We start from the raw sequence: 27,121 nt of genomic DNA on the forward strand, positions 1-27,121 counted from the left end.
TGTGGGAGCGGCACACAGCGTGCTGATATAGCTCCGCCCACTGGCCACAATGTGATTGAAATGAGCCAGCAGGGGGCAGCAGAGTGCTCACGCGTGTTCAACATGAGCGCTCAAATAAAAATTTACCTATTCTAGGCATTTCATTACAAAGAAATATGTTCCGGGAGGACGCTGGCTCTAATTCGTAAAGAACTTTGCCTGCATGTTCTTCTCAGGGGGACATTTTGAAAGCCCAGCGGTGGCAGGGTTGTTGGATAGAGATAGAAAGGTGAAAGGACATGATGAGAAGTGTGTGAAGCAGGCATTAGACCAAAATTCACAAGTCAGTTAGGGAAAAGGTGTTTAGCTGTGGTTTGTAGAGACAGGCAGCCTGACTATTAAAGGTCAGAGTGAGCTAAAAGCTGTTTTACCTGCAGGTAGATGGGTGTGGGTCTCTGGTGAGTCTGAGCTCATAAATAGAGAAGCAGGTCAGCCAGGACACAGAACCACAGTCCCTGCACGTTGTGAAGGCTTGCAGGCCGACGGAGGGAAAATGCTGCACAGCAACAATAGATGCAGTGGAAATCAGCCGGCTGGGTTTGCAGAGACCTGGGACGACTGGTCTGAAGAGAGGGAGAGGTTTGGTGCAACCATCCTGACAGGGCAGGAGAAGAAGATTTCATTGGCGGCGCCTCAAGGCTATAACAAATGTTGATGGTGGTGTGGGTGATGGGGAATGTCCGGGTGTCAGTAATGCTTATGCTGAGAGGCAAATGGAGTTCGAATTGGACTATGAGAATGACAAAGAATAATTGGAAGAATGGGAGATACCGAATTGGCAAAAACATAAAGAGGTCAAAAAAGCTGAGGGGACAAAAAAAGGGAGGGGGAGAGAGGGTGGAGGTTGCAAAGTTTCTTTTCAAGAGTCATATCTTACAGATTGCGGATTCACAAGCGGAGACAGTGGATAAAGGAAAGGGTGTTAAGAGAGCACAGGATAAAGGCGATCGCCGGCAAACAACCCATAGCCAGGGGGCAGATTGAGAACAGGTGAGACACAGTGGTGGTATAGTTGGGAGGGGAATACAATGAAAGAATTCTACAAAAAGGTGCACAAGAGAGCAGGGCATATAGCAGTGGATAAAGGTGTTGGTACAGATCCAATTTCAGAGGATGCAGAAAAAGCAGGTAAGAAGGATACAGGGGCTGGTGCAGGAGAGGTTGACAAGGTACAAGGGAGCACTGATAAAACACCTAAGATGGTAACAGACAAAAAAGAATGATCCAAAGAAAATGGAGTAAAGAGTAAAACTGGCCCAAGTAGTCACATTCGGCTCAGGCACTACGTTATGAGGTATCACACTACCCACCATTCAGTGAACCTCAAGTAAGTATGGCAGGTTTGAAAAGGCTGCTTTACATGGGCCTATCTATGCCTTTAGGGGTGCATTTGAGCAATGCGACAATAGAGAAGAGTTGGAGGGGTGAATTTGTAGACCTGTAGAAACTATTACACACAGAAATACAATCCAAGGAGGGTTCCAAGGAAGAATCTTGGGAACTTGCAAAGAGACCGAGAGTACCTACCACAATTGACACATGGACATTGGCATTTTTGATATTGGCCAACGTCTAGTGCGAGAAATTTCCAGAGAGGGCTGTGTCCCTATTTAAGTATATAGATACTATTTGTAAGGCCCAAATGGAGTTTGGGGGTTTTGCATGGTTGCACTATGACGAGGAGTTTAGGGCCTGAATGGTGCTTATCCCAGATATACAATGGGGGGGAGTTGACAATGAACTATGGGTTCAATGAATGTAGCCTCAGAGGCCGCACTGCAAGTGGTTTAGCGATTCAACTTCGGCCTTTTCTCAGGAAACCCACCTCAAAGGGGGGGGGGGGGGGGGGTTCATGGGGTAGATGTAAAAGTCCCAATTCAGGTGCATGCTGGGGCTTCCTCAGGGATTATTGCCCGAGAAACCCATGTAAGTAAAAGCATAAGTTTTCCAAATGCGGGGGCAAGTAAGCAGTCCTCCCGTGTGTTGGGGAACATGCACATTTCGGGGGCAGTGGATAAGGCAGGGTGGATCCTTCCAACCTTGTTAAAAGGGCTTTTACGCCAATTAAAGAGGATTGTTTGAGTTATTGGTTAAAAGTTTACCCTAACAGGTGACAGATGAGGCAAAAAGGTTGAAATGGGGTTTCAGTGAAGGCTTCAGGCTTGGTTATCGAGCCGTGGGACATGCAGTTTGAGTAGAATTTAAATTCAGCAAAAGAACATCATCATTTAATTAGACAGAAGCTGAACAAAGAAGTAGAAGAAGGAAGAATGGCAGGTCCTTTTGCATCTTGGCCTTTGCCTGATTTTATTGTTTCTCCTCTAGGGTGGTATTTAAGAACACTGCAGACAAATTTTGCATGATTCACCATCTTTCTTGACCACATGGCTTGTCTGTCGATGACTACAAAGCGAGGGAGGATGCTGCAGTGCAGTTTGCTTCAGTGGATGTAGCCATAGGTCTAGTGAGAGCAGTGGGCCCAGAAGCTAAGTTAGCAAAATGCAACATCAAGTCAGCTTTTTGGCCACCCTGTGGACGTTTTAGGACATGGTATTAGAGTTGGGTGCACCCCTGGTTCCTGAGAAGGCTGAGGGTCCTAATACATGTCTAGTTTTTCTTGAATTGGGTACAGTTAAAATGGAGGCAAGGTTAACTGAGCAAAATGTTAAAGAGATCATTGCTCTACTTGAAGACACAATGACAGCATCTAAACTACAATTAAAACAATTCAGTGTCTTTTGGGTCATTTCAAGTTCGTTTGTAGGGTGGTCAGAGCATGCAGGATGTTTTGCCGTCCGCTTGGTTTTGCCATGTCAGGTGCGAAGCTACCTCATGATAGGAATAGGATTCCCACAGCGATGCACGCGGATTTTGAAGTTTGGTTAATGTTCTTGAAAGGTTTCATTGGTATCACCATGTGGCTTCTTGATTTGGATTTCTGTTGGATGGCTCAGATTTTGTCAGACGTAGCTGGTGCCAGTGGTTTTGGTTTGTTCTGGGAAGTAAGGTGGTGTGTGGAGAAGTAGCCACTGAAATGAGTGAAAGAAGGTTGGAACATCGCTTTCTTTGAATTCTTTCCTTTGTTGGTGGCTCTAGCAGTGTGGGGAAATAACCTGGAGAACAAAACTGTCCCTTTCAACATGGACAACAATATAGTAGTAGACTTGGTCAATTGTCAGAAGGTAAAAGATAAACATCTTTTGTGGTTGCTGAAAAGATTTATGCTAGGCTGCTTGATGTATCAAATAGTTTTTAGAGCCAAGCATATGCCAGGTGTGGACAATAATATCAGACGTATTTTCTTGTTCACGGTGGCAAAGATTCAGTGGTTTGGTGCCTGGAGCAGATTTGCAGAAAACAATGGTGCCGCAGAAGGTTTAGGAGCTAGAGGACTGAGAATGTTTAAACTTGTTGAAAAATCTCTGAGAGTAAACAATAAAACCTCTTACAGGAGAGCATGGGAGATATTTTATAATGTGGAGACGACTCGTAGAACTCAAGACTAGCAAGTTCTCCTGCTGCGTAGAGATGATGTTTTGGGGTTTTATCATGAATAACATAGATAAGACAATTTCAGCTACAACAACAGCTGGTAAGTCAGCTGGTTTGAGTTTATCTGGCAAGGATTTTTTGGGGCTACGAGCCTCCAGTTGGTGAGATGGGTAGGAGAATATTACAGCTAGAGAAAATAAGAGAGGTCATTTTATCAGGGATCCTATTTTCATGAAGTTGTTGAGCATGGTCAAAGGCCTTTCTTCCATGTGTTTTTCTTCTTTTGAAGAATTGGTATTCAGGTTATGCATGTCTTTGCTATTTCTTGGTGCATTTAGGATATATGAGCTCTTAGGGAGAGGCCACTCAGGGGGTTGAGAGTTGAAAATGTAACTATGACAAATTAGACAGTACATATTTTCCTGGAACGGTCCAAAACTGACCAAAGAGATAATGGGGCAAAAGTTTTACTCAACAGAATTGATGGGTCTGTGTCCAGTGGCCATGTGGCAGGATTTCAAAGTAGCGAGGGGGCTAGATCAGTTCTAGTTTTTGCTCACTGAGTTGGCTCTAGGCTGCTAGCGTCACAGGTTCAGGGGGTATGAGAAAGGTCTTATGCCACGTTGGCAAAGAACTTTTCTTATTTGTCACTCAGTCTTTTAGAATTGCCGCTGCTTCTGAAGCATCCAGGTTAGGTTTCCCTCTCAATGAGGTTAAAAAATTAGGACGTTGGTCATCTGATTGCTGTCTTTGGTCCATCAGGGAGATTGAGGATGCTTAGCTTTTAAGTATTTTTTAATTCTTGTACGACATGTCAGGTTGTGTGGCAGGACCAGCGGTGTCGTTCTTTTACATTTGGATTGTTGGACACTCTTTCATTAAATGGGCTGCAAAGCAAGCTGAAAACCGCCCTTTTTGGGAAAATCTGGGTTTTTGCAGTGATGAAATGAAGATTGATTGGTGGAGGTGCAGGGCATGAAATGGGGTCAGTTGTTACCTTGCTTGTCTAATTTGGTGTCAGTGAGATTGTGCCCAGGCATTTTACTTTTGCATTTAGGTGAACCTGATCTTGTACAGTTGTCAGGAATGGGTTTGATAAAAGAAATGAAGAAAGACCTGGATACAATTGGGAAGTCCTGGTCAGGGACAGAAATCTTGTTGACAGCCTTAATGCATAGAAGAGTTTGGTGGGGTGCGGTAAAATTCACAGCAGTTGAAAGAGCAAGGTGAAAAGTTAAATGGGAAATGTAGTGTTTTTGTAGGAGCACGGAGATAGGTTGGTTGGAGCACACTGACATCAAAAAAGAGGATTTCCAGTTTTTTATACAGGACAGTGTTCATCTCGCGTTTGTGGACAATGAATTGTATCTGTTTGACATTTGGGAAGAATTAGCTTTGACATTAGCCGTTAGAAGGTGGTGTTAAGTATGGTCGGGCTTTTTTGGCGACAGACAGTTTTTTCTAGCTCCAAGTTCTTTATCGGTGGTAGCTGTTATGGCAACAGATTTTTTCAGGCGTTTAGGTTTTTTATCTGACTTTTTCTGCAAACAATGGGGGGGGGGGGTTGCAGGAAAACACTGTGACAGGGTTTTCTCCTTGTGGCAGACATGGAGGAACTCACGACAGGCCGGAAGGGTTGGGGGCATTGCAGACTAGACTTTGGCAGAGGGAACACAGGGGAGCGATGGCTGAGTCACGTGGGAAAGTCAGTGGATGAAAGAAAGGGGATGGGGAAGATGGAAAGCTTAAGAATGGATTGGTGATTTTTATTGTTGGGAGGAAGTTTAAGAATGGGAGGGGTTAAGATTTGTTTATTATATTTCAAAATTGTTAAATGTTTTAATGAGTTCCGGAACGGCATACCTGTCCTATTAAAGATTCCTTTTCTTCTCACTTGGCCTGCTTTTTTGCGCTAGTTTCGTCCGATGAGCTGTGCATATCTGCATGCACGTGTGTGCGTGTTGGGGGATGTACATGTGTATGTGAGGGGGTTTGATTCTGTTGTGTTTTACCTGACCTTTTGTCTCTTTTATTTGTCTGTATTGGGAAAAATGTATATTAGTTTAAGAAATCAGCTCAGAAGCTACAAACACAGCGCGTTACTGGCGTACACATAGGCAATGTATGGCAAAATACATGTTAGTGTACTTTCAATTCATGTTGCGTAATCTCCGTCGATATAATCAGCCATTTTGAATGGATGATAATTTTGAAAACACATATGTGTTGAATCTTTGGTTAGGGGGTGGCAAGTCGTTGGTGCGCTCAATTCTGCCGAGAGACGTGCACTTTTAGGGCTGGGACATAAAAGAAGAGAGGACGGGCTGTAAAGTGGCTGACCTGGCTCTCTTTTACTCCGCGAGCAGTGATCGTACCTGCTGCCATAATTGCATGCTTTGGTCATTCAGACAGGTCTTTAGCAAATCTCTATGGCAACTGCAAAAGAATGTCCTAGAAGGCATGGAAGGTCTGCCTGAATTGTATTTTATCTCCCACAGCACCTTCACAGCCAAGTGTTTCCAGCACAGCTTCCTGTTATTAACTTATTCCTGAAAATTGCCTGACATACCTTTTTCTGCTCTCTATTGCGTTCTAAGAACATTGCACATTTATCATAACTAATCAGCATTAATCACAGCTGATGTTTCCCTTTAATCAGTGTTATGGTGCATTCTGTCATACATGCACAGTGTTGCTAACAAGATTATTGTAATACACCTTTCAGTCAATGGATTTTGGTTGCAACCAAACTATGCCCCTTCAACAGTCACTCTGCTCTTTTCTTCTGGGAAGGGGAGAGCAGGTTGTCTGGGATTCAGGATTGTTGGTTCCCCTCTTGTGTGCTTAGAACAAAAAGGTTTCATACCGAAGCCTCAACAACAGTACATTTTAGTAGTGTGTTGGTACCAGGTCATCAATTGCAGCTGATTAGTGATTGTTTGATGTTTATCAGTGCCTAATACAATTAATGTGACTTAATTCACGACAAAAACTATGCTGTTCTGCCGTTAAGGAAAATGGCTATCGAAAACCGGTATGACAAAACAGAACCCGCAAACTCAAATAATGAAAAGAATTTCATTTTGTTTATTTTGTTTTAACAAACAGAAAACGAAACCTTCTTGTTGATCTGATGGGTATTGGGGACGTTCGTACCCTGTTCATGTATGACCTGCCTATGTCTTAATCACTGAACTTGATATGTAATTTGTGTCATTGGTAATCTTTTTTACACTAGCGGCTGGCCCCTGTGGTTGTAGGCCCATGTTTGTATATATTTCTTGTGTTAAATCAAGGTTTAAAAAAAAAAAAAAAAAATGAAAATAAATCTCTTTTCTGGGACCCCAAGAAAAGGGATCACCATTCACAAAAGCAATTTCTGAAAAAAAGCAGAGTTGACATTGGATTGTGTAAAAAATATAAATTTCGGTGAAAGGCTGCAATACTGCCACTCATCAATTTCTCTAAAAAGCCAGTTCTGAAATGCTACTGACAGCTTTCATATCCCTGAAGGGAAATATTTGTTTTATTTTTCTAATACTTACACACAAGTGCCAACTACCGTCACAAGATTTAGGAATACCAGCCCTGATTCACTAAGATTTTGCCGGGAGTAGGTGTGGCATATTCTTGGAGTACTCCCGGAATTCAGGAAAAAGCAAGGGGAACCCCAAGGGTGAGTTTTAGCAAATTATTTGTGAATTGGGCCCAGAATGCACACACTGCTCCACAGAGATTGTCAATGTAGTTGATATATCGAAGTTTGTAATTTTTATAATGAGAAGGGAGAGTTAGGTATGGTGCTGTCACACCATGCAAGATGCAACCAGGTAAACATGAGCAAAAGATTACTTCACACACAGGTAGATGGACCATTACGGCTGCCAGTTCACATCAGATGAACGTATATATACCTATATACTAGCAGGGGCATGCGTATACCATAAGCATTTCGACTGTGAGTGCAATTTCATGGGTACTATTCATCTAAACGAGAATACGTTTGCCTCTAAAGAACACCTGATGTGTTTTAGTACCACAGCTGGGCAAGGAACTATGTCACGCCTGGTTTCAATGATGTTTTGAATTAAAACAGAATTCAACTGAAATGTGTTTCTTATTGCTCAATCAAAATCCAGGGGCTATTCAAAATACATAAAATCCAGTACAACCTAAAATAATTACACATACCACTGGAATATAACAAAATGCCAGCATTCCAACATTGTAATCTGAAATGAAATACAAAGGGGGATATTCTCAAGAACGTGTGATAACTATCGCAAAATTTGCTTAACGCAACTTTGCACATCGCAGTCTATCGCGGGAAAATAACACAGTGTTGACATCGTAGTCACAATCCAGCGGCACCATGCAATAGTCTCACGATAATGCGCCACATGACCGCATTAAAACTAATGCGACGCAGGAAAAATGCGAAACATGAACGTGAAAAAAGTGGCGATGTGGCCAACCGCGATACAAAAATCAGTGATAAGCAGCGTCAGGCCTGCAATTCCCACGCATCATGCAGGAAATTCATGCACTATAAAAGCAACCCAAAAAATACCCCAAAGCAAAAATAAACTGCATTGCGCCATGGATGCACCCGGACCGAGTGCAGAGGACAACCTGAATCCCACAAGCCCCCAGGATGACCAGCCAGGAACCCCGGGGTTGGGAAAGGGCAAGGAGAAGAGGAAGAGGAAGAAGCGGTTCAGTCCGCAGGAAAACCGGTTCATCGTCACGGAGGTGATAGAACACTACCAACAACTGTTCGTCACCTCCACTGTGTCATTGGCAACACAAACGGAAATATGGCAGTCCATCGTGAACAACGTCAATGCAGTCGGAGTGTGGAGGAGGTCAATGGAGGAGGTCAAGAGACGCTGGCATGATGTGACAAGCCAAACCAGGCAGAAACTCGCTGCCAACCGGAAGGCAGCAACGGCGACTGGAGGTGGGAGTCCTGCGCCACAGGAGGAGCTGGATGAGGTGGAGGAAATGGTGGCCACAGTCATCAGTGTAGAGACGATGCAAGTAGTCGGGGGCATGGACACTGCACGATATGACCTGAGCCAACAGCAACAGGGTGAGTAACGACCAGGGACTGGGGGAACGGGGGGAGATGGGCACAATGGCACACATGCACAATCATGTGTAGCACACTGCACAACCACAATGACTGTGGAACATGTGCCTGATATCCTTGGCACACTGCAGCACACATAGAAACACCAAGACGTCGCTGAATGGAGGAACATCAGCCGCCTGAAACTGAACACGGACAAGACAGAAGTCCTCGTCCGGGGACCATCGGCCTCCGCATGGGACGACTCCTGGTGGCCTCCGGCACTAGGCACCGCACCCGAACCGACGGACCACGCACGCAACTTGGGCGTCATACTGGACTCCTCCCTATCGATGACCAGACAAGTCAACGCCGTCTCCTCAGCTTGCTTCCACAACCTCCGCATGCTCCGAAAGATCTTCCGATGGATCCCGACCGAGACCAGGAAGACGGTCACCCAGGCTCTCGTCACCAGCAGACTAGACTACGGAAACACCCTCTACGCCGGTACTACAGCCAAGCTTCAGAAAAGACTTCAGCGTATCCAGAACGCCTCCGCCCGACTCATCCTGGACGTCCCCCGACGCAGCCACATCTCGTGCCACCTGAGAGACCTGCACTGGCTCCCTGTCAACAAGAGGATCACGTTCAGACTCCTCACCCACGCACACAAGTCCCTCCACGACCTAGGCCCAGGGTACCTCAACAGCCGCCTCACCTTCTACACGCCCACCCGCCAGCTACGTTCCGCTAACCTCGCCCTCGCCGTCGTCCCTCGCATCCAGAGAGCCACCGCCGGAGGAAGGTCTTTCTCCTACCTGGCAGCTAAGACTTGGAACTCCCTACCCGTCCACCTGCGAAGGACCCAGGACCACCAGGCCTTCAGGAAGCAGCTCAAGACCTGGCTGTTCGAGCAGTAGCAGCCCCCCTTCCCCAAGCGCCTTGAGACCCTTACGGGTGAGTAGTGCGCAATATAAGTTCCATGATTGATTGATTGATTGACCAAGTAGGACCCCGTCCACTATGGGCACAAAGGCCCCCCCATCATCAATCTCACAACCTACCCATGCACATGTGCTGAACCCAGCAAAGCAGCGGCCCTGTGAGCCACACTGACAATGCAAGTGACACTGTATGACCAATAGCATGGCTGCAGTAAAAAAATCATGACAAGGTGCACGCCACAACACTGAGGTGGCCCAGTGTGGATCACATCCTCAAAGGAACAGGTCACACTCTGACACATCCATGTACACATACAACCCCGATCGTCAACAACACATCTGCAGACAAACAATGCACAAGACTCCAATATCCGTCCAAGAGCACAAATGACCCAAGTAGCCAACATCTCAGCACCGTAAAAGCACACAAGTCAAAGGCACAGCGCCTCAAAGGAATAAGGGGCCGCCAAATCAGATCTGCTGGGGTGACTCTCCCACAATGCAGCACACTCACATAGCAAACACAGCACCTCAACATTGTCGAAAATGTGGTACAAAGTGCTACACTCACACTACAGAACAGAGGACACAACTTGTGCCGCTTGTGCGTATAAACTGGCCAATCACATCTTGCAAAGCAGGAAACTGTGAAATGATAATGTACGAGTACAACCTCACATCCGTCATGTAGTCGAAATGTCCACTGCCTCCCATCAAATACCCAGCTCCTCCAGAACAGTCATAATGTACATTGTCATGCAGTCTGTATGTAAACATGTACAATGCGTGCACATATATGGAACACACTGTTGAACTGCATCTCCCCTTTACATTGCAGAGGGACAAATAACACCTCCTGCAGAGCAGACCAGACATCTCTCCAGTGATGATGATGAAGAGGACTCCCTAGACATCTGCTCTGACACCCTCCAACAAATCGTGGACAGCCTCTACACCCCACCTCCAGGAGCAGGGCAGGCCAGCTGCATTGAGGTGACCCCACCCTCTGCACAGACCACATAGCAGGAAGCATCCACCACCATGGCTGGCTCCCATCACCTCACCGAAGAACACATGGCATTCCAACTCAGTGTGTTAGACTGCCAGAAGGAGATGGCTGAACAGGTGCGGGTGGGTTTTGACCTCATGGCAGCCAAACTCGATGCCATACGTGGGTGTATAAGTCCCAACAGGGACCACTTACAGTCTCTGACGTACACCCACAGTCCGTTCCATGCCCTACAACAATCCTTGGCTGACCTCGCTGGAGCCATTACTCGGATACATGAACTGTCTAGTCAGACAGACTCCAGCGACTACAGCACAGAGTTGGCACAGATGAGGAGGACAATGGAGAACATGCAGCGGATGCAGGCTGGAAGGATGGCTGCCATGGCTGAACACCAGAGAGATGTAGCTGGGATCTTCCATGCCATTGCTGCCACAGAGCCTGTCCCAGATGACTGCTGCAGGAACTTCGACACACACATCTCCGCCCCCTGACGTGTCTGTGGCAAACAGTGATGCAGCCACAACACCACCACACACACCTGGAACACCTGACACAAAAGACATATCAGAGGATGAAGATGTGGATGGTAATGACTCTGTGTCAAAATAGGAGGTTGTAGCATTCTTTCCCGCCATATGGCCTGTTCCTGCTTGGTTCAGCCCTCTGCATCATGCCCTGGAACAACACCTTCCACTGTCCCCCCAAACACTCTGCGACATTCACCTGGACCCCGACATGGACTGCCATATCTGCACTGGTTACCAATGACACAGCAATCAGGTTGCGGACTGGACTCTTCCTCTTCCGACTAACTTGTCATTCCCCAAAGGACTCTTGTTGGCACTCCACTGTGCAAACATGTAATGTGGGGTGTGCATGGCCATGTACTGCTCCACCTCCGACACTCCACAGAATGTGAAAAAAACATTCCAAATCACACAGATGTGTCATGTCTATGTTCAGTCAAGAATAAAAGTATGGATGAAAGTAGGGACATCGATTGCACAAAAAGGTACACCCTGGGAAATTACATCAATGCGCATGTTTGACCCTGACACACATGGCCAATCATATGTCTGTGAATGTGTGAACTAGCTGTGGTCTCATTTCTCATTAACAACAATCTCGCAATCCCCCAACGTAGCCCCACGTCCATGTATGAAATATGGCTGTGCGTGAAAATGTCAAAGTCGGTAGCAGGACCAAAGTAGTGTCCCCCATCACATGTGAAGACAGTACATCTCTTTGCGTACCTACACACACTCAACTGTGTGAACTCTGCCTGTTTTGATGGTTAACATTGATCCACATGGCAAGAAGTTGTACACCATACTCACATTGCTGAAGACACGAAGGAGCACAGGTCTACCAGCAACTATCCCAACCCCAATGTCTCTGTCACAGAGGTGGAGCTGCCAATGGGGACCCACCCCTAAGTGAAATGCGTCGGTCAGTCACTCCCTGTGTACGGAAAACGGACAATGCTCATTGAGGCACACGATTTGACATTCTAATCAACACTCATCACAGTTAAACACTAATGAAGTTGCGTAATCTTTATTAGCATGTGCGTGTCAGTACGGGCAAGACAAGGGCCACAACATGCAGACCAATGCAACAAATACTAACAGGTAGCATAGGAACATGTAGGGGTGCAAGACATGGGGATGCAAACATGGACAGAAATCATCACGGATGGCAACGGTGTCAGCCCACCTTGCCTTGCTGGACGATTCATGTGATGTTTTGCGTACGCTCATTGCACCGTGTCAGGGGACACTACTCACAGCCCATGTGATCTGCATAGTCCTGTAACACCGGACTGCGCTGACTGTCTGCTCTGCTGACAGTGAGCAGGTGACAGAGTCCAAAAGGGTCACATGTAGAACTACATTGCCATGTGTGTACACACCCTCCAGCAGGGTGTCAGCTTGAGGAACGCTGCCATGCGCCGCTGTCCACTCAACTTGCACAGATGTGTGTCAACATGCATTCTGAGTCCAGGCGAATGCAGCCATGTCCACTGTAATGGTGAGAGATGCGACCATTTCTCCAAGATGCAAAAGGGTGTTGGGACCTGTGCTATGGGTTACAATCAGTTGTGGCTGCAGGAACGTAGTTACTCGTCCATGAGAGCGAGCGCAGCTTTATAGGCAATCAGTTCCAAGAGTACGTCGTTGTCGACTTCAACGAACAAGAGGGCGAGCCAATCCATTAGCTGGTCCAGACAGATGTGCTCCGTACAGGCAGATTCACCAATCCGCAACACAGCCCAATAGGGGAGCACCTCGATGTGGTCACTGCACACGAGGAATTGTGCAATCTCCCATGCCCAACTGCCAGCAGATACGTCAAATATCAAGGCATCCCATGACCGGGTGTCACGGTTACACTCCTTGTCGTGGGCCAACCGGGGGCACACACTCATGTCATAATCCAGTTCAGCTACCATCGTGTTGGATAGGCAGACATCCATGGGCCACTCGAATATGCATGATCAACAGTGGAACCAGGGCTGGACACAGGTGACGTACGTAAGTTGGAAGCTCAAATGGTAATTGATCTGCAGCACTGCCGATGGAAGTGCCCCCAACAGATGCAACATTCGGTCACGGTACAGTTCCATGTGACACGGGTTACGCATGTGCCCGGGATGTCCTGCCATTGCGTTGTTGGGTCTCGAAGAATGGGCACTCTTCTGACCTGCAGCTGTTGTGTGGTTGACATGCCACAGCTCGGAGCAATGAGTCGTATGGGTGTTCAAAGTTTGGACGTATGGGTTTTGCTGTGCTTGAGTGTCAAGGGCATTCCATGCAGGAGGATCTCGGGCAAGGTCTTCTGTGTGTGGGGTGTGGATATGTTGTTCTTTCATTAGCACTGTGTGGAGTGTGGGAGTCGTCATCTGCTATGGTGTATCTTTCAGGGGGTGCCCGCCGCATACACTGCCAAGGTCGTAGGTGCAGATGTCCTTCAGCACTCTGTATTGGGACAAAGGAGCTTTCATCCACAATGTCAGTCTGACTACTGCTTGCATTCTTGAAATGTGATGTGGCTTTTGTTTTGCAAATGTGGCTCATCCTTAGGCTTATGGTGCACCAAGAGCGATGCACACACAACAGTTGGCATGTGTCAGCCAAGACCCCGAGCGGCCTTGCGCTCCTTGTACAATCCCTTCCTGCGCGGCCGCCCTCCGTGTGCATGCAACAGGGCGACATTGTCGGTTGAGGTTCGTGTGGTGCTGACACTGCAACAGAGACACACGCATCAGTTGGTTTCCTGTCCCTCCCAGATGTGAACCACGCACAGGGCCCAGGGATGATCCTCTCTCTTTCTCTCTCTCCCTCTCTTCCTTTCACTGTCTCACTCTTCCTCTGTTTCTTTCTCTCTCTCCCCCTTTCTCTCTCTTTCTCTTCCTCTGTGTCCTTTGATGAGCGCATGAGACACCTTCTTATCTTGAATTTTGTCTTGCTGGCTGTGACTTACAGTATGTCCATGGGAGACCTGCCATGACTCTTCCAAATAGTAGTATTGAGTTACATTTGAATGAATTATTCTTTTTGGGAAATTCAAAGGTGAATGAATGGTTTACCTTTGTCTGTCCACACATTAATGTTAATTGTTATTATTGTGCGGCTGCAAGCGAATTGTTTGGTTCATGAATTTGTAAAGTTAATGTGAACTATCTTCGTCCGGGGAGGGGACCCGGGGTAGGGCCCGGGGGTTGGGGGTGTTTCTGGGGGTGGTGGCGGTGGGTGTTGTGACCCTCTTGGGTGTCCGAGCAGCCTGATCAGTGGCTTCATGGCACCTGTTGTTCTTCAGGTGTGGCTGTGTGCTGGGCCCCCTTTCATGGTGCAGGTTGTCATCCGACTTTACACCAGGTAGGAGCAGGTGTTAAATTCCTGCTGCTAACGCGCCTTATCTCATGTTTTGGGATCTTATTTCAGATCTGGCTGGTCGTTGAGAATGTTGTGGGGTGGTGTTGTCGCGGCTTTTTGCACGGGAACGCCTACTCTGCATCTCATTAGCGTTAGTTGCCGGTGTCATCCGTGGCATTGTTTTTTTCGGCTACTATCGCAGGTAAATTGGTGATATCAGCTGTTAACACCAGCTTGTGAATGGTGCGATGATTTTATCACCAATTTGGCTGCGATAAAGTGCCACTAACTCGCAGATAAGTCCTTGAGAATATCCTCTAAAGATTTTAGCGGGTAATTTTCAGAGTATATCCATATGTCCATTTCCCATGGATGAGGATCCTTCCACCAGAAAATTGAAGCACCTATTTCAACCAGTTGTAGATTCATTAAAGAATTTCAGAGACTTCTTTGGAAATTCTTCGGTGTACCCAATTAGTCATGCCCGGATCAGGCACTAGGTGATGAGGTATCACACTCCCCACAATTTAGTGAGCCTCAAGTAAATATGGCTGTATCGAGGGGTGCCATTAAGCCAAATGGAATCATCTTACTATCGCTTCTATATGCGCTTTTAAATTCATATCTGAATGTCGAATATACAATATAGGATCGTTGAAGTACATATAAGTGATGACATTGGCGGAGAGAAAGTAGATAAAGTCGAGTGCTGTTCAGTGATAAGGCAGTCCAGTGGTTTAACTGTGAGGGCAAAAGGGAGAGGCGAGGGCTCGTGCTCTTATACCTATAGAACGTGTAATAACTTGGGATATGATGCTACTAGTGTGTATGCAGTGCTTATTTTGTGCTGGAGGTTCCTGGTGGTAGGCACTGGGACACATTTTCAGGGATCAGGACCTATTTTTCATTATCAGACTTTACTTCAGAGCAAGACAGAGAAAAGGAGAAAATGGAGAAGGAATAAACATGAAAACGGTAGAAAAACATTGACAAAGGAGAAAGCAAGGATGTAAAAGAACCTGCATGAGTGAGATAAAGAGACAAAAAGTGTAGGGCGGTGAAAGAAAGAGGCATGAGGTGGAGTCAAACTTAAGCAGCGTTTTATTTGGCAACACTAGCATTCAACAGTGCAGGTGGTGAGCTCCTACAAAATTACACAAATTAAGCACTATTGATATGCAAAATGCACATAATATATTACTTGGAATTTTGGTAAAATGATGAAAAATGAAAAACAAGCAATTAGCGCTCTATTTTAGTGCAAAATGCAGTCTTGTGTCTATTTTAGACACAAGGGTCTACTTTGCACAAAAAGCACCAAATGATGCTTAATTTATGCAGCGTAATTGAAATTTCCACTGGGCCAATGTATAATGCGAGATAAAGGCAATGTGCAGAGAAGGGAGTTGAGGGTTATTAAGAGGAAATGCAGTTTGACAGTAAAACGCTTTCTCTTCATCTAACATGAAAACAGCTGCTGGGAATTAAGAGTTAATCTGATAGATTATTGATTAGAGTCTTCAAAGAGTATGGATTGTGAAGATACCGGGAATAAAGCCACAAAGCACAAGTTTGGTATCTATGAAAGTTGCCTATTGGCATTTTTTAAACCAAGCCAATGTCATTTGGTTGTACCTGCTTTTAACAGAAGTGTAATTAACACTTTGCAAATTGATGGGAAAATATAGTAATCTCTCGAGATTCTTCTAACAGCCATTACAAATAAGAAGGCCAAATATCAAATCCAATGCAGATACCATGAGATCCAGGTCCAATTAATTACAATTCTTCACAAAGATGGGGAGCTTTGGGAATTCGAATGGTGCAAACAACAACAAATCCGTGGGTCTACGAAGGTCTAACTAATTGTCCAAAGCCACAAATCCAAATGCTACAAACATGCAAAAATAGTCCTCACAAAGAGGACGGAGTCCCATCACCCACCGAAGTGGCATGCTTCATCATCTGGGGCCTCCTTTTAATTCGAATGGTGCCCTGTGCCAAATCCGTTTACCAGAATTGCACTGCATTTTTTTTTAAGACTTATTAGAAGATCTATTTTATAAGGCTGAATCGGGAAATGCGAACGTGCAAAAAAGTAAGAATGAGCACATATGACATTAAATTATCTTGTCACCAACTTGAATAAAACAAAAGTGGTGATTTTCGGGCGCTACCCAAAAAAGTACCCAGAAATGGAGACTTGGATCTCAGAAGATAAAGAGTCCAGAACTAAAACTACCTTGGCGCATAGTTTTGCGACACAGGAAAACCCACTATACACCAGCAGAAGATGAAAATAAAAGGAAAAGCAGCCATATATGCCTTGTGGAAATTAAACACCAGCCTCTTCAGCCCCACGACCAACGCCATCTGGGGGTTGACAAAAGCAACACTACGGTCAGCTACGCTCAACAAGCGTTTCCCGTTCACTTGGGTCAGAACTAGACAAAAAACAATGCATGAGGGATAAGCGAACCTTTCAACTGCCTCCACACACGTGGAACACATTGATTCGCTTGGAGTTTGGCCTTGTAATACAACTCAAATTCGTGGCAGTACATGCAGTATACTTTTTTCGGATAATCTCGGCACCCGGAAACTCAATGAAAGCAATTTTAAAATCTATCTTCACTACTTGGAATAATCCGTGCCATGACTATTTGAATATACCCGCATAAAGTTAGATCTGGCCATAGAAAATTGGGCTGAAGAGTCGATCTCTTACACTGCTATTAAAGCCTCAATAAAAAACAACTGTCAATAGAAACCAACATGAAGGTTCTATTGGAGAGCAGCTAGCATGTTCCACTAATAACATCTTAAACAAGACACAACATTCAACCTTACCTACATCAAGCATTGGGGAAACGATGCTTAAACAAATACTGTGGGCCAGGTTGGTGCCACTTCCAATAAAAAAGTTGAACACTGGTTGGACATCCCTCGCTAGCACTGTACGAAGTAGACTGTGCGATTTAAAGAAGGCTCGCTGACACATCACTTATGCTGTTGCCCAGTTGTGCACCATGCCCAACGCTGTTTTTTAAGTCAATTTTCCTACATCATGGGGCATGCGCTATCGCCTCCTATTTTCCTTGGAAACCTCGCACCTGGCAAAATTTGGCAAATTCATTCATTGCTAAATGAAAGTCTACCTAAATTGCATCCTGAGGCTCCAATGTAGTATTTTATTTGATTTGTTTTAAGTTTCAGGATGCAGCTCATCGTTTAAACACGTTCTTGACTATTGCCTCTAAGAACAATAAGTATTATAATTATAGCTTGTGCCCATCCTGTAAATAAACATGAAATACAGGTGGTTTGCATAAATAGCCGGGCAATGCACTTTAGGCCTACAGTGGTAAGATGGACGCATATATATAGCCTCATAGGCTTTTTATGAACAGACATTGTTTTCCTAAATCTTAGATGAATTAACTTACTTGATGGTATGTTTTATTACTGAGACTGTTCCCTTTTATCAATGTAATGATTTTAATTAATCACACAATAGATGTAATACATTCATTCAAATTAAGTGCAGATAGGTTATGTAAAACTGGCTTATGAAGTTTGCCAGTGTTGCTGTCACTCGTGGGCTTACAAAGGGGTTCTGCAGAACACATTGGGGAGTCCTACATTGATACTCTCATATCCAGAAATAAATCACGATGTAAAGAAATGAGTAGTAAGTGTGGCATAAAGAAGGTGCACCTCTTTTTAAAATAAGTGATAAATGTATTGCTGATCATGATAATCAGGAAAACCTATTCCTAATATACTTTACCCAAAGCAGACTGGGCACATATTTCTTGACGCAGTTCCTCACCTAATTTAGACTTTCTTTTTAAATATCTCATACAGTGCACACAGGCATACTGAAGAGCAGACAACTGTGTGCACCAAATCTGGACCCAGGTGCCTTATTGAAAATAAGACATTTACAAGTCACTTGAAATTCCTTGTAGTGTATTAGGTTTATCCAGGTCAGAAATCCTAGTTCCATCTATCCAGGAAAGTGCAATTGACCATGGACTGCCTAATTCAAAGTCGCAGAGCTACCACACAGTGACATGTAATGTAGATAATAACCATAGGTTACATAACAGGTAACCTCGCACTATGACCCTAAACAGCCAACAAGTGTTTCGGGTAACATAAAACCAACTGGCGAAGGCTAGTTTGTAAATATCACCGGGATCCAGAGATGGCACTACTGAACATTATTATATGTTACCCATTATGCATTTTTTATAAGATATTTTATTTTGGTATGGTAAGCATGAAACACTGCCTTTTTTTAAAAAAGAAATGTTTATTGAAAACAGTAAGTGAAATACTGCACTTGTCCTAGTTGTAAATGTTGAAATGGACCCTCAGTGTGCTACCATGATAGGAAAAAGATCTCCTGAACAGCTCACATGAGGTTGAAGACTGGAGTCTCAAACTATGCCTTCTTTTATTGCCTTTAGTTAAATAGCAGCCAAGATAAACTACAGTTCCCATCATGCTTAGAGAAACAAACTACAGTTTGCAGTCACAAAGGCAACAACCAATTATGGAAGAGCAAACCTATAAATGTCTTGACTGAGAGCAATATGTCCTCTTTTCTCGCTGCTTGCAGTCCAGATAAATACCTTATTATACTTTATTTCAAAATATAACTTAATTGTGTTTATCTATTTGATTTAAATTGATATATGTGCTGTGGTTTTGTTGGTGGATATTTTTACTTGCCTTTGCCCCTTACTTAGTGCAGTCCTACCTTCACTTGTGTGCTCGTTCTATAGGATATTTTCCTCAGAAGCCTCACCAAGCAGCACGTTTGCTGCTGCTTCTCTTCTACTCCTCAGCTCGTTGTGGCTTTCATCCCTCTTGGCGATGCGCCTGAAGAGAGCTGCACCTTCAGGGGGCATCGTCTTTGCTTAAACAGCCCATGGAACCCCACTTCAGAATGCTGTCTTGTTTGTCCTTGCCTGTCTCCCTCTCGCACCACACCCAGTGACACGCCTGTTGTTGGGGACTGACACTCCTTTTCCCTTTATTTTTCTACAGGCAGTTCTCAACTTTGCAAATATAAGACTGCTCCTGTTATTTTTACATTCTACACACTTGGGTATAAAAGATATCAAAATTCACAATAACTTTTCTTCAATTCTCAATACATTTAATTCGTCATAATTGACAATTTATTGAGTCTGTCCTCAATTATAACTTGAGTTGCTTTTATTTAGAATGGAGTCATATACTGAAAGAGGAAGCTCAAATCCTCAGGAACAATCTAAATGATTTTATTAAAGACTCTGTACAACAAGCTGTCTCTGATTCTCTGACAAATATTTCTAAGACACATGAAGATTCCATGCACAAAATGTTAGCAAGAGATGCTAAATCAAAAGATATTAGTTTAAAACATGTTAGAAACGTTCTTGAAAACACAGACTCTCCAAATTCAGAACCTCTATCTGAGTTTGTTAATCTGTCTAACAAAGTTAAATCAACTATTCATATTGTTCAATTTCATGATGCGGATGATCATTTGCATGACACCATAATGATATAGATAAAGATAATCCAGACATACTTATCTTGTCTGGACCTCCGGAGAAGATGCAAAAGACTTCTCTTAGTGAATTGGGAGATTCATCATTTGTTTCCTTTAATTCTAATTAATAATTTCAATTCCATATTCAAAATACTCCTTGATATATCAGGTCCGCCTATGTTTGACCTCACTCTAATACATCACCCAAATTCAACATCATGGTCTTCATATGATCATGTATCACAATATGTGTCACATCAATTGAGAAAACATTTAGATAAGATATCTCACATAGACCCCGCTCTGAATGTCCATGCCCCTCGTTACCTAAAAACATAGCTGCTATTCCAACAATAGATCCAAATAAGCTTCTTTTTCATGAAATTTGGTAAAGATCCCAAAAAAAACATAGATGGGGCATGGACTAATTGCCAAGATACACTTTTTGATCTCATTGGTTCTCTTACAAGAATCCTAGATCTAGCAGAGGAAGCAAGAATCGAGGGCATGCAAGCAAATCCTTTAACCTCGCCTTGATAGCATGGATCGATTTAGGGCAGCCTGGAAAACCCCAGGAATTTTGGCAGAAGCCGTTCAGCTCATTTGCCAATCTTGGACCATGGGAACAACAAAAGCATGGAGATCAGCCTGGATGATCTGGAACAGCTGGTGCATGGGCAGAGGTGCAGATCTTTTTTCAGCAGCTATAACTTTCTTGGTACATTTGTTGGTATCTTTAGCTTCCCAAGGAAAGGCTTACATGAGAGTCAATACACACAGGTCACTAATATCAGCAGAGCATATACAAGTGAATGGGAAACTGGTTGGTGAACGCCCTTTGATATGACGCCTTTTAAAGGGAGAAAGACTTTCAAAACCTACTTTGCCAAAGTATAAGCTAATGTGGGATGGTAATGTCATCCTGAATTTTTTTCTCAATTGGCCTCACAATTTCTCTTTTACATTGAAACTTCTGTCTGCAAAACTAACTGTCCTTCTCTGTCTAGTTTGTTTACAATGTCTTTCTGATGTAGAAGCCCTGGATGTCTCTTCGGTTCAGTATACCCCATTGGGTGTATATGTCCAAGTCCACAGAAGAACCAAAACAAACTTAATGTCTGCTTTCTATCCTTCTTATCCTCTTCAGCCTAAACTTTGTGTGGGACAATATTTACAAGAATATATTGCTAAAACAAGAGATTTGAGAACATCCCCCTCATCCCAGCTCTTGATTTCCTTTAGATCTCCTCACAAACCTGTTTCTTCCCCTTCCTTGCCACGCAGGGTCAAATGGACCATGATTTTGGCTGGCACTGACACCTCAGCTTTTGGAGCCTATTCCATTAATGGTGCAATGGCATCTAAAGCCCTTTGGGCTGGTGCGATTCTGGACGACATTCTCAAATCTACAGATTGATCAAATGTATCTATATATAACACTTTTTATTGCAAGCATATTTCTCATGTCGCTAATTCAGTAGTTGCTATGCCTTAAACTAGAAAATAGGGGCCTCTGTTCTTGTAATAAAATGGAGATTTTCTTAGCTTTAGTGACAGAAAGTCTTGATTTTAATAAAGCTACAGAGGTGGGGATTATGCCTTCCTTTCTTGCATTTATTAAATAGCAGCCAAGATAAACATCAGGCTTAGAGGGGAGCTGTTTTCTTGGTGAGAATATTATGCATCAACTTGCTGATGGTGAGTGAACAGAATCAGGTTTATCAAGGGGATTGCAAGAGGTACTAAAGGACCAGCCAATGGTAGCAGCTGCTACTACTGTCAACTCATGTTTGACATTCATGAATCTATGTGACAAAGCTGCAATACAAGAATGGAGCAAGAATTTTCAATGGTCCAAGCTAAATAGTATTTAATAAAAAGGTACGTTTCGGACACTTATCTGTAATCTAGAACAGTGGTTATGCATTATGTTTATGCATTATTGACGTGCCAGCCATGCTACTGCTAAGCACTATGCTTGCATTTCCCAGCTTTCAGTGAAAGAGCAGGTGTAGCTTGCTGAGGAAGCGTAGATAGCAACAGAGGGTGGGGAGTTGGGTGGCAAGACGCTAATTAACAAGCATGATTGCGTAAGCATAGTATTTGCGGTGGTACTGAGTGGCACACACAGGGTGGCAGCATGCCGGTACTATAAAGTATAAAATGACCACATTTGGAAAGGAGAAGAGGCTACCGAGGGAGGTGAGGGAGGGTGACAAGACATGTTTATTATGATGATGGTGGGGCCATGGGGATCCAGACTGGCAAAGGTGCCTTGGTATATTTTGCATAGGTCACCAAAAACCTCTATGTTCATCCACCTCTGGTCCATTGGGTCAGCTTGAGGAGAGGGAGCCCCATAGGCAAGTCATAGACTACTTAACATTGTAGATAGGCAACTACGCACATGTTGGATATTCTTCACCTTGAGGACCTGAGACAGCTCGAGCATCACTCTTGATGTCATTGACGTCAGCAGAAGACTCTTGATGATACGCCTGCCTGTTGATCGCTACTGATATACAAGCCATCTAATGTTACGGCATGGGACGTCCTGTTTTGTGACATCCACTTCACATTGTATGATAAATAATACTGTGGTGTATTCCTTTTTGTCGTGTTTAGTTTGACAACTTATGTTTCACTCAGCAGCAGTCACAGAATGAAAACTTGACGCCGCATGAGTAAGATGCAACACGGCCTTTAGTTAGAAGAATCTTGACTGGCAATAAGGCTACAATCGTGAGGGCACTGGATAGAGGTGACCCTCACAATGCATTCCCAAATAATGCTGTGCAGCAATCAAGCCATTCTTTCAAAGCAAGACTTTAAGAGGAGACATGGTTGGTTGACACTTACATTACCAATGCAAGAAATGTGTCCAGGTACCTGGAGCCTCGCTTTGGCAGTGAGGAAATGAAGAGATATGGGACTTGGAAATATATATATATGAGAACAGGGTGGTGCAAAGAAGAATCAGGTTAGAAAACAACTTCTTGTTGCTTATTGATTTTACTAGGTAACAAAATATGTACTATTCACACTTGTAAACGGTAGGCGCTACTATGTAAACCTCAGTGAAATTATACAAAAATTGAAAAAGGGAAAAAATACAGTGATGTGCAAGATAAAAAACGGCCTACTCCCTGAGGCAATATTACAACCACGTACCATCTTCTCCTAATTCTCCCTAACTAGTACTGCACACTTTGTCAGGTGTGCACACAACCATTGGAAGTGGGTATATTCTACTACAGTTCAAAACAGAGCTTGCATACAAATTCTATATTTCTACAGGAGAACTTAAAAACAACAGGTCTTCTCCCCCACGTTTTGCCTTTTGTCTTGATTTTCGAGGAACGATTCACATTTTTTATCAAAATGTTACTTTTTTTCCTAACTTGTTGCTAATGTTTGTGTTATTGCCTGTCGGCATGCAGCTCAATGACATATCCGTCAAAATGTCCAATTAGCCCCACAAAGTTCTTCAGAACCGTTTTATGATATATATTCTCCAACATAAGACCAGCCATGACGAAAACTCCAATTTACCATCTATCAAGCAATTTTTCCAAGTGCAGCCAAGTTACAAAGACCTCGATACATCTCTTCAAATGGGGAACCAGAGCAGATCCCCAATGCAAAAAGCCAACTAAAAGCACCAGGCAACACTTAATTACTGATAAAAACATACAACTCACAGTGACACCATAAGCCATTTCCAAGGCGCAAATGGAACTTTCAGGTGACCTTATTTTTAAAGTCAAACTTTTGTTATCAAATATGAAATTTCCATCCCCACAATAGATACTCTTTTCGTGGTGGAAAGTTGTAGATGGATTAGTATTTTGGTCAGGAAAGATATTATGGGCCGTATTTTGGGTTTGGTGCATTGGATACTCCATCTTAACACGGCGGATGTCCTGTTAAAAGTATTACATGTGCCATAGGCTACAATGCACCTGCAAAAAGGCGTACGGGACATCCACTATGTGTGTGACAGACTATTCCATTCATCCTCCAAACTCCACTTAAGGCACTATACCCTCTACTTTCATTTAACAGCCAAATGCATTTTGGGGAATCAAGTTTTGGTTTTATCTAACTCGAGGTATATATCAAAATACCATGGTTTAGGAGAGGAAAACCTACCGCTGGAATATTGTGTTTTCTGAGATAAAATCAATTATATCCAGATATGCTTAGAATTAAGCCTGGGCAAAGCAGTAAGCTACGCTCGTGTAGTTTGCGAAGTTTGCGCTACTTCGTACTACGCGAATTGCACATAGCACAGTGCAAACACGCGTAGCGTAGCGTAGTGTAGTGCAGCGGTCATTTTTTGCTTGCTCGCGGTCCTCAACGTCAAGTTGGTGACCGCGAGCAAGCAAATGACATCCCGGCGAGACTTTTTCCTCGTTCGCGATCAGCAACATCAAGTTGCCGAGTGCGAGCATGAAAAATAAACATCCCGGCGAGCTTCTCAACACGGGGAGGTCAGGTTTCTCATTGCGAGCGGTCGCGTATGTTCGCGACCGCTCGCGATGAGAAACTACCAGTCCGCGTTGAGAAAGCTGCCGCTCGAGTAGAAATCTACTTGAGAGGCATAAAACGACTGCTTGCACTGTGCAAGATGCAGTTTGCACTGATTGCACAGTGCGGACAAGCATCCGGCACTGTGCAATCAGTGCGAACAGCATCTTGCACAGTGCACTGCGCAGTTTGCGAAGCTACGCGTAGCTCGCGTAGAGCGAAGTGCACTTCGTGTAGCTACGCGTAGCGCTACTTCGCAAACTACGCCCAGGGTTAGAATTTGCTCTGAGCCAGCAGAACACATCAGACAGGTCTTCCAAGAACGGATTGCGCAACACACAGCACCAAAGCCATAAAGTTGGCAAACCGTGGGTAGCACAACATCATATCCTGGTCGCAGCATCATACATCTTACAACCATTCTGTGTAAGTTTAATTAAACATAGCACAGCTCTTCCAAAGCTATATAACTGGTTAATGGGGTTAGGAATGAGGACAAGCTGTCAGGCCGGGCAATAGACAACCATTAAACCATGCCCCTTGACACATGCATCCGTGCGCATTATACATTACAAACATCATTGATTAGATCAGATACAGTTTAGTTTCCCCATTAATCAATAGAAACCATTGAATCTGAGTCATTGTTAAGCAGTGCTTTGTACAAGCCAATAGTCACTAACCAAACACAAAAACAAAAGGTTTATTATCAAAAATCCAAAATTGTAAGTATAGGCAGCAAGGGATCCGGTAGCCCTGTGGTGTCATACAGTTGGTAGAGATGCACTGTACACATACACTGAATATACTATGGCGTTACCTGGTAACCTTCGACGCCATGGGACCCTCATTATACATTTAGCAGGTTATGCTCTCTATATAGATCAGTGCAGCGCCTCGTCGGTCACCGCTGCCTCGCACACTATTCCTCTTACCTTGTGCTGTTTCCACATAACGCCAAGCGCCTTGAGTTCGTGCTGCCCGTGGCGGCCCTCCTGTAGGCACTGGTAGCAGACGGGTCCGCGGCAGGTCACGCAGTACATGCTGTAGTTTTCCAGCTCATGTTCGGCGCAGGTGGGAAACTTGCGTGCAGTGGCCGGCCCGGCGGCTGCTGGGGCTTTCGGTGCTACCTGAGGCACGTCCTCTGCCGGGCCTGGGGGCAGTAACCGGTGCTTGGCGAAAGGCCCGCGGGCCGGGTGGCACTTCCTCTGGCAGGGCCCGCAGTAGAGCACGTCGCACTGCTCGCAGCGGACGGCCGCTTCGGCGGGGGCGCTACCGCTGTCGCACAGCTGGCACTTGGGGGGCGCAGGAGGGGCCGGGGCGCTGCGGGCCGGCTGCCCCTGCTGTTGCTGGTAGCGGTGTACGATGGCCTCCAGCAGCCGGTTACGCTGGAAGCCCCGCAGCCCGCGCTCGTCCAAGGAGGCGCTCCGGTGGCACTGCGGGCAGGTGATGGAGGAGGAGCACACCGTACCCCCACCGCCGCCCCGCCGGCAGGCCAGCTGGGCCGGGGCAGGCGGCAGCACCCTCACCCCGTTCGGCGACTTGAGGCTGGGCGTGTAGGAGCCGTAGCCGCTGTCCGTCTCGCTGTGCAGGCTCAGCTTGTCCGAGGCCGGGTCCGGAAAGTCGTACTCGCCCGAGGAGGTGGACGAGCCCCCGGCGGCGGCGGCCAGCAGCAGCATGCCAGGGGTGCGGGCGTGCGAGGCGGCCGAGGCAGGCGGCGGGAGCGGGTGCGGCTGCTCGCTCTCCGGGGTCTGCACCACGATGGTGCGGGCGCACTGAAGGCAGACATTGTGCGAGCAGGGCAGGATGAGCGGCTCCCGGAAGAGCGAGCCGCACACCGGGCACTTGAGCTCCTCCTCCATGGCCGAGGCTGCCGGAGCCGGGCAGCAGCCTGCGGGCAGCGGAGGGGGTGCGGCACCTGCCAGCCTGCAAGCCCCCGGTGCCCCTTACTGACCCGTTGCTGTCATAGCTCCGGCCGAGATTTCAGCACCACCGTCGGCTGGACAGCGATACTCGGGATGGCACCGTGGACGCTGCTGTGCTGACCTTGAGGGAGTCACTCCTGCCGCAGGGGTACACAGGGCCCAGGGCTGCGAGTCCCCAGGAATGCACAGGTTCATTCCCGGCGATGCCCAGATTTATTTCACGCTCTGCTGCTGAGATCAGGGGAAGCTGTTGTCATTTCCCCTCCACGGCAAGGGAATCCTGGGAGGAGGAGAGAAGAGGAGGTGGGGGAGATGTGCCTCCAGCAAATGAATGAACGCCTGAGCTCTGCAAACGCTGGCCACGCTAGCAAAAGACACAGACTTGTTTGTGTATTATTTATTTTTTTAAAGGCGATTTTGGGCAACACACACGTCCGCTCCATATAACAACGACTCCTATTTGCACGCTTCAGGTTTTCTTCATTGCATCTACAAAAAGGCTAATGGACTAACATTTGCAAATACCCTGCTCTGTTTTTTTTTCTTGATTAGAGCCGTTCATAATGATTCTGCATGAAAGGCAGATGAAAAAAATGTTAAATAAAAAAACACTAATTTCTTTGTATTGTTCTGCTCTTATAATTCTAGTTCTTCTTATTATAATAATAATTGTTTTTATTATTAC

General features: G+C 45.2%; 1 protein-coding gene across 2 annotated transcripts in view; it reads right to left on the minus strand.

Annotated features, from left to right (window-relative positions):
* The window catches only part of TRIM67 (tripartite motif containing 67), a 449,109-nt gene extending 422,319 nt beyond the window's left edge, over positions 1-26,790 (minus strand). For both annotated transcript variants that reach the window (XM_085612036.1, XM_085612035.1), the window contains exon 1: positions 25,447-26,790. In XM_085612036.1, coding sequence (XP_085468162.1) covers positions 25,447-26,373 — 927 coding nt within the window. In that variant the 5' untranslated portion in view covers positions 26,374-26,790. The remainder of the gene's footprint in view (positions 1-25,446) is intronic.
* Between the last annotated feature and the right edge of the window lie 331 nt (positions 26,791-27,121).

The sequence above is a fragment of the Triturus cristatus genome, chromosome 6, assembly GCF_964204655.1.
Source record: "Triturus cristatus chromosome 6, aTriCri1.1, whole genome shotgun sequence".
In the NCBI taxonomy this organism is placed as follows: domain Eukaryota; kingdom Metazoa; phylum Chordata; class Amphibia; order Caudata; family Salamandridae; genus Triturus; species Triturus cristatus.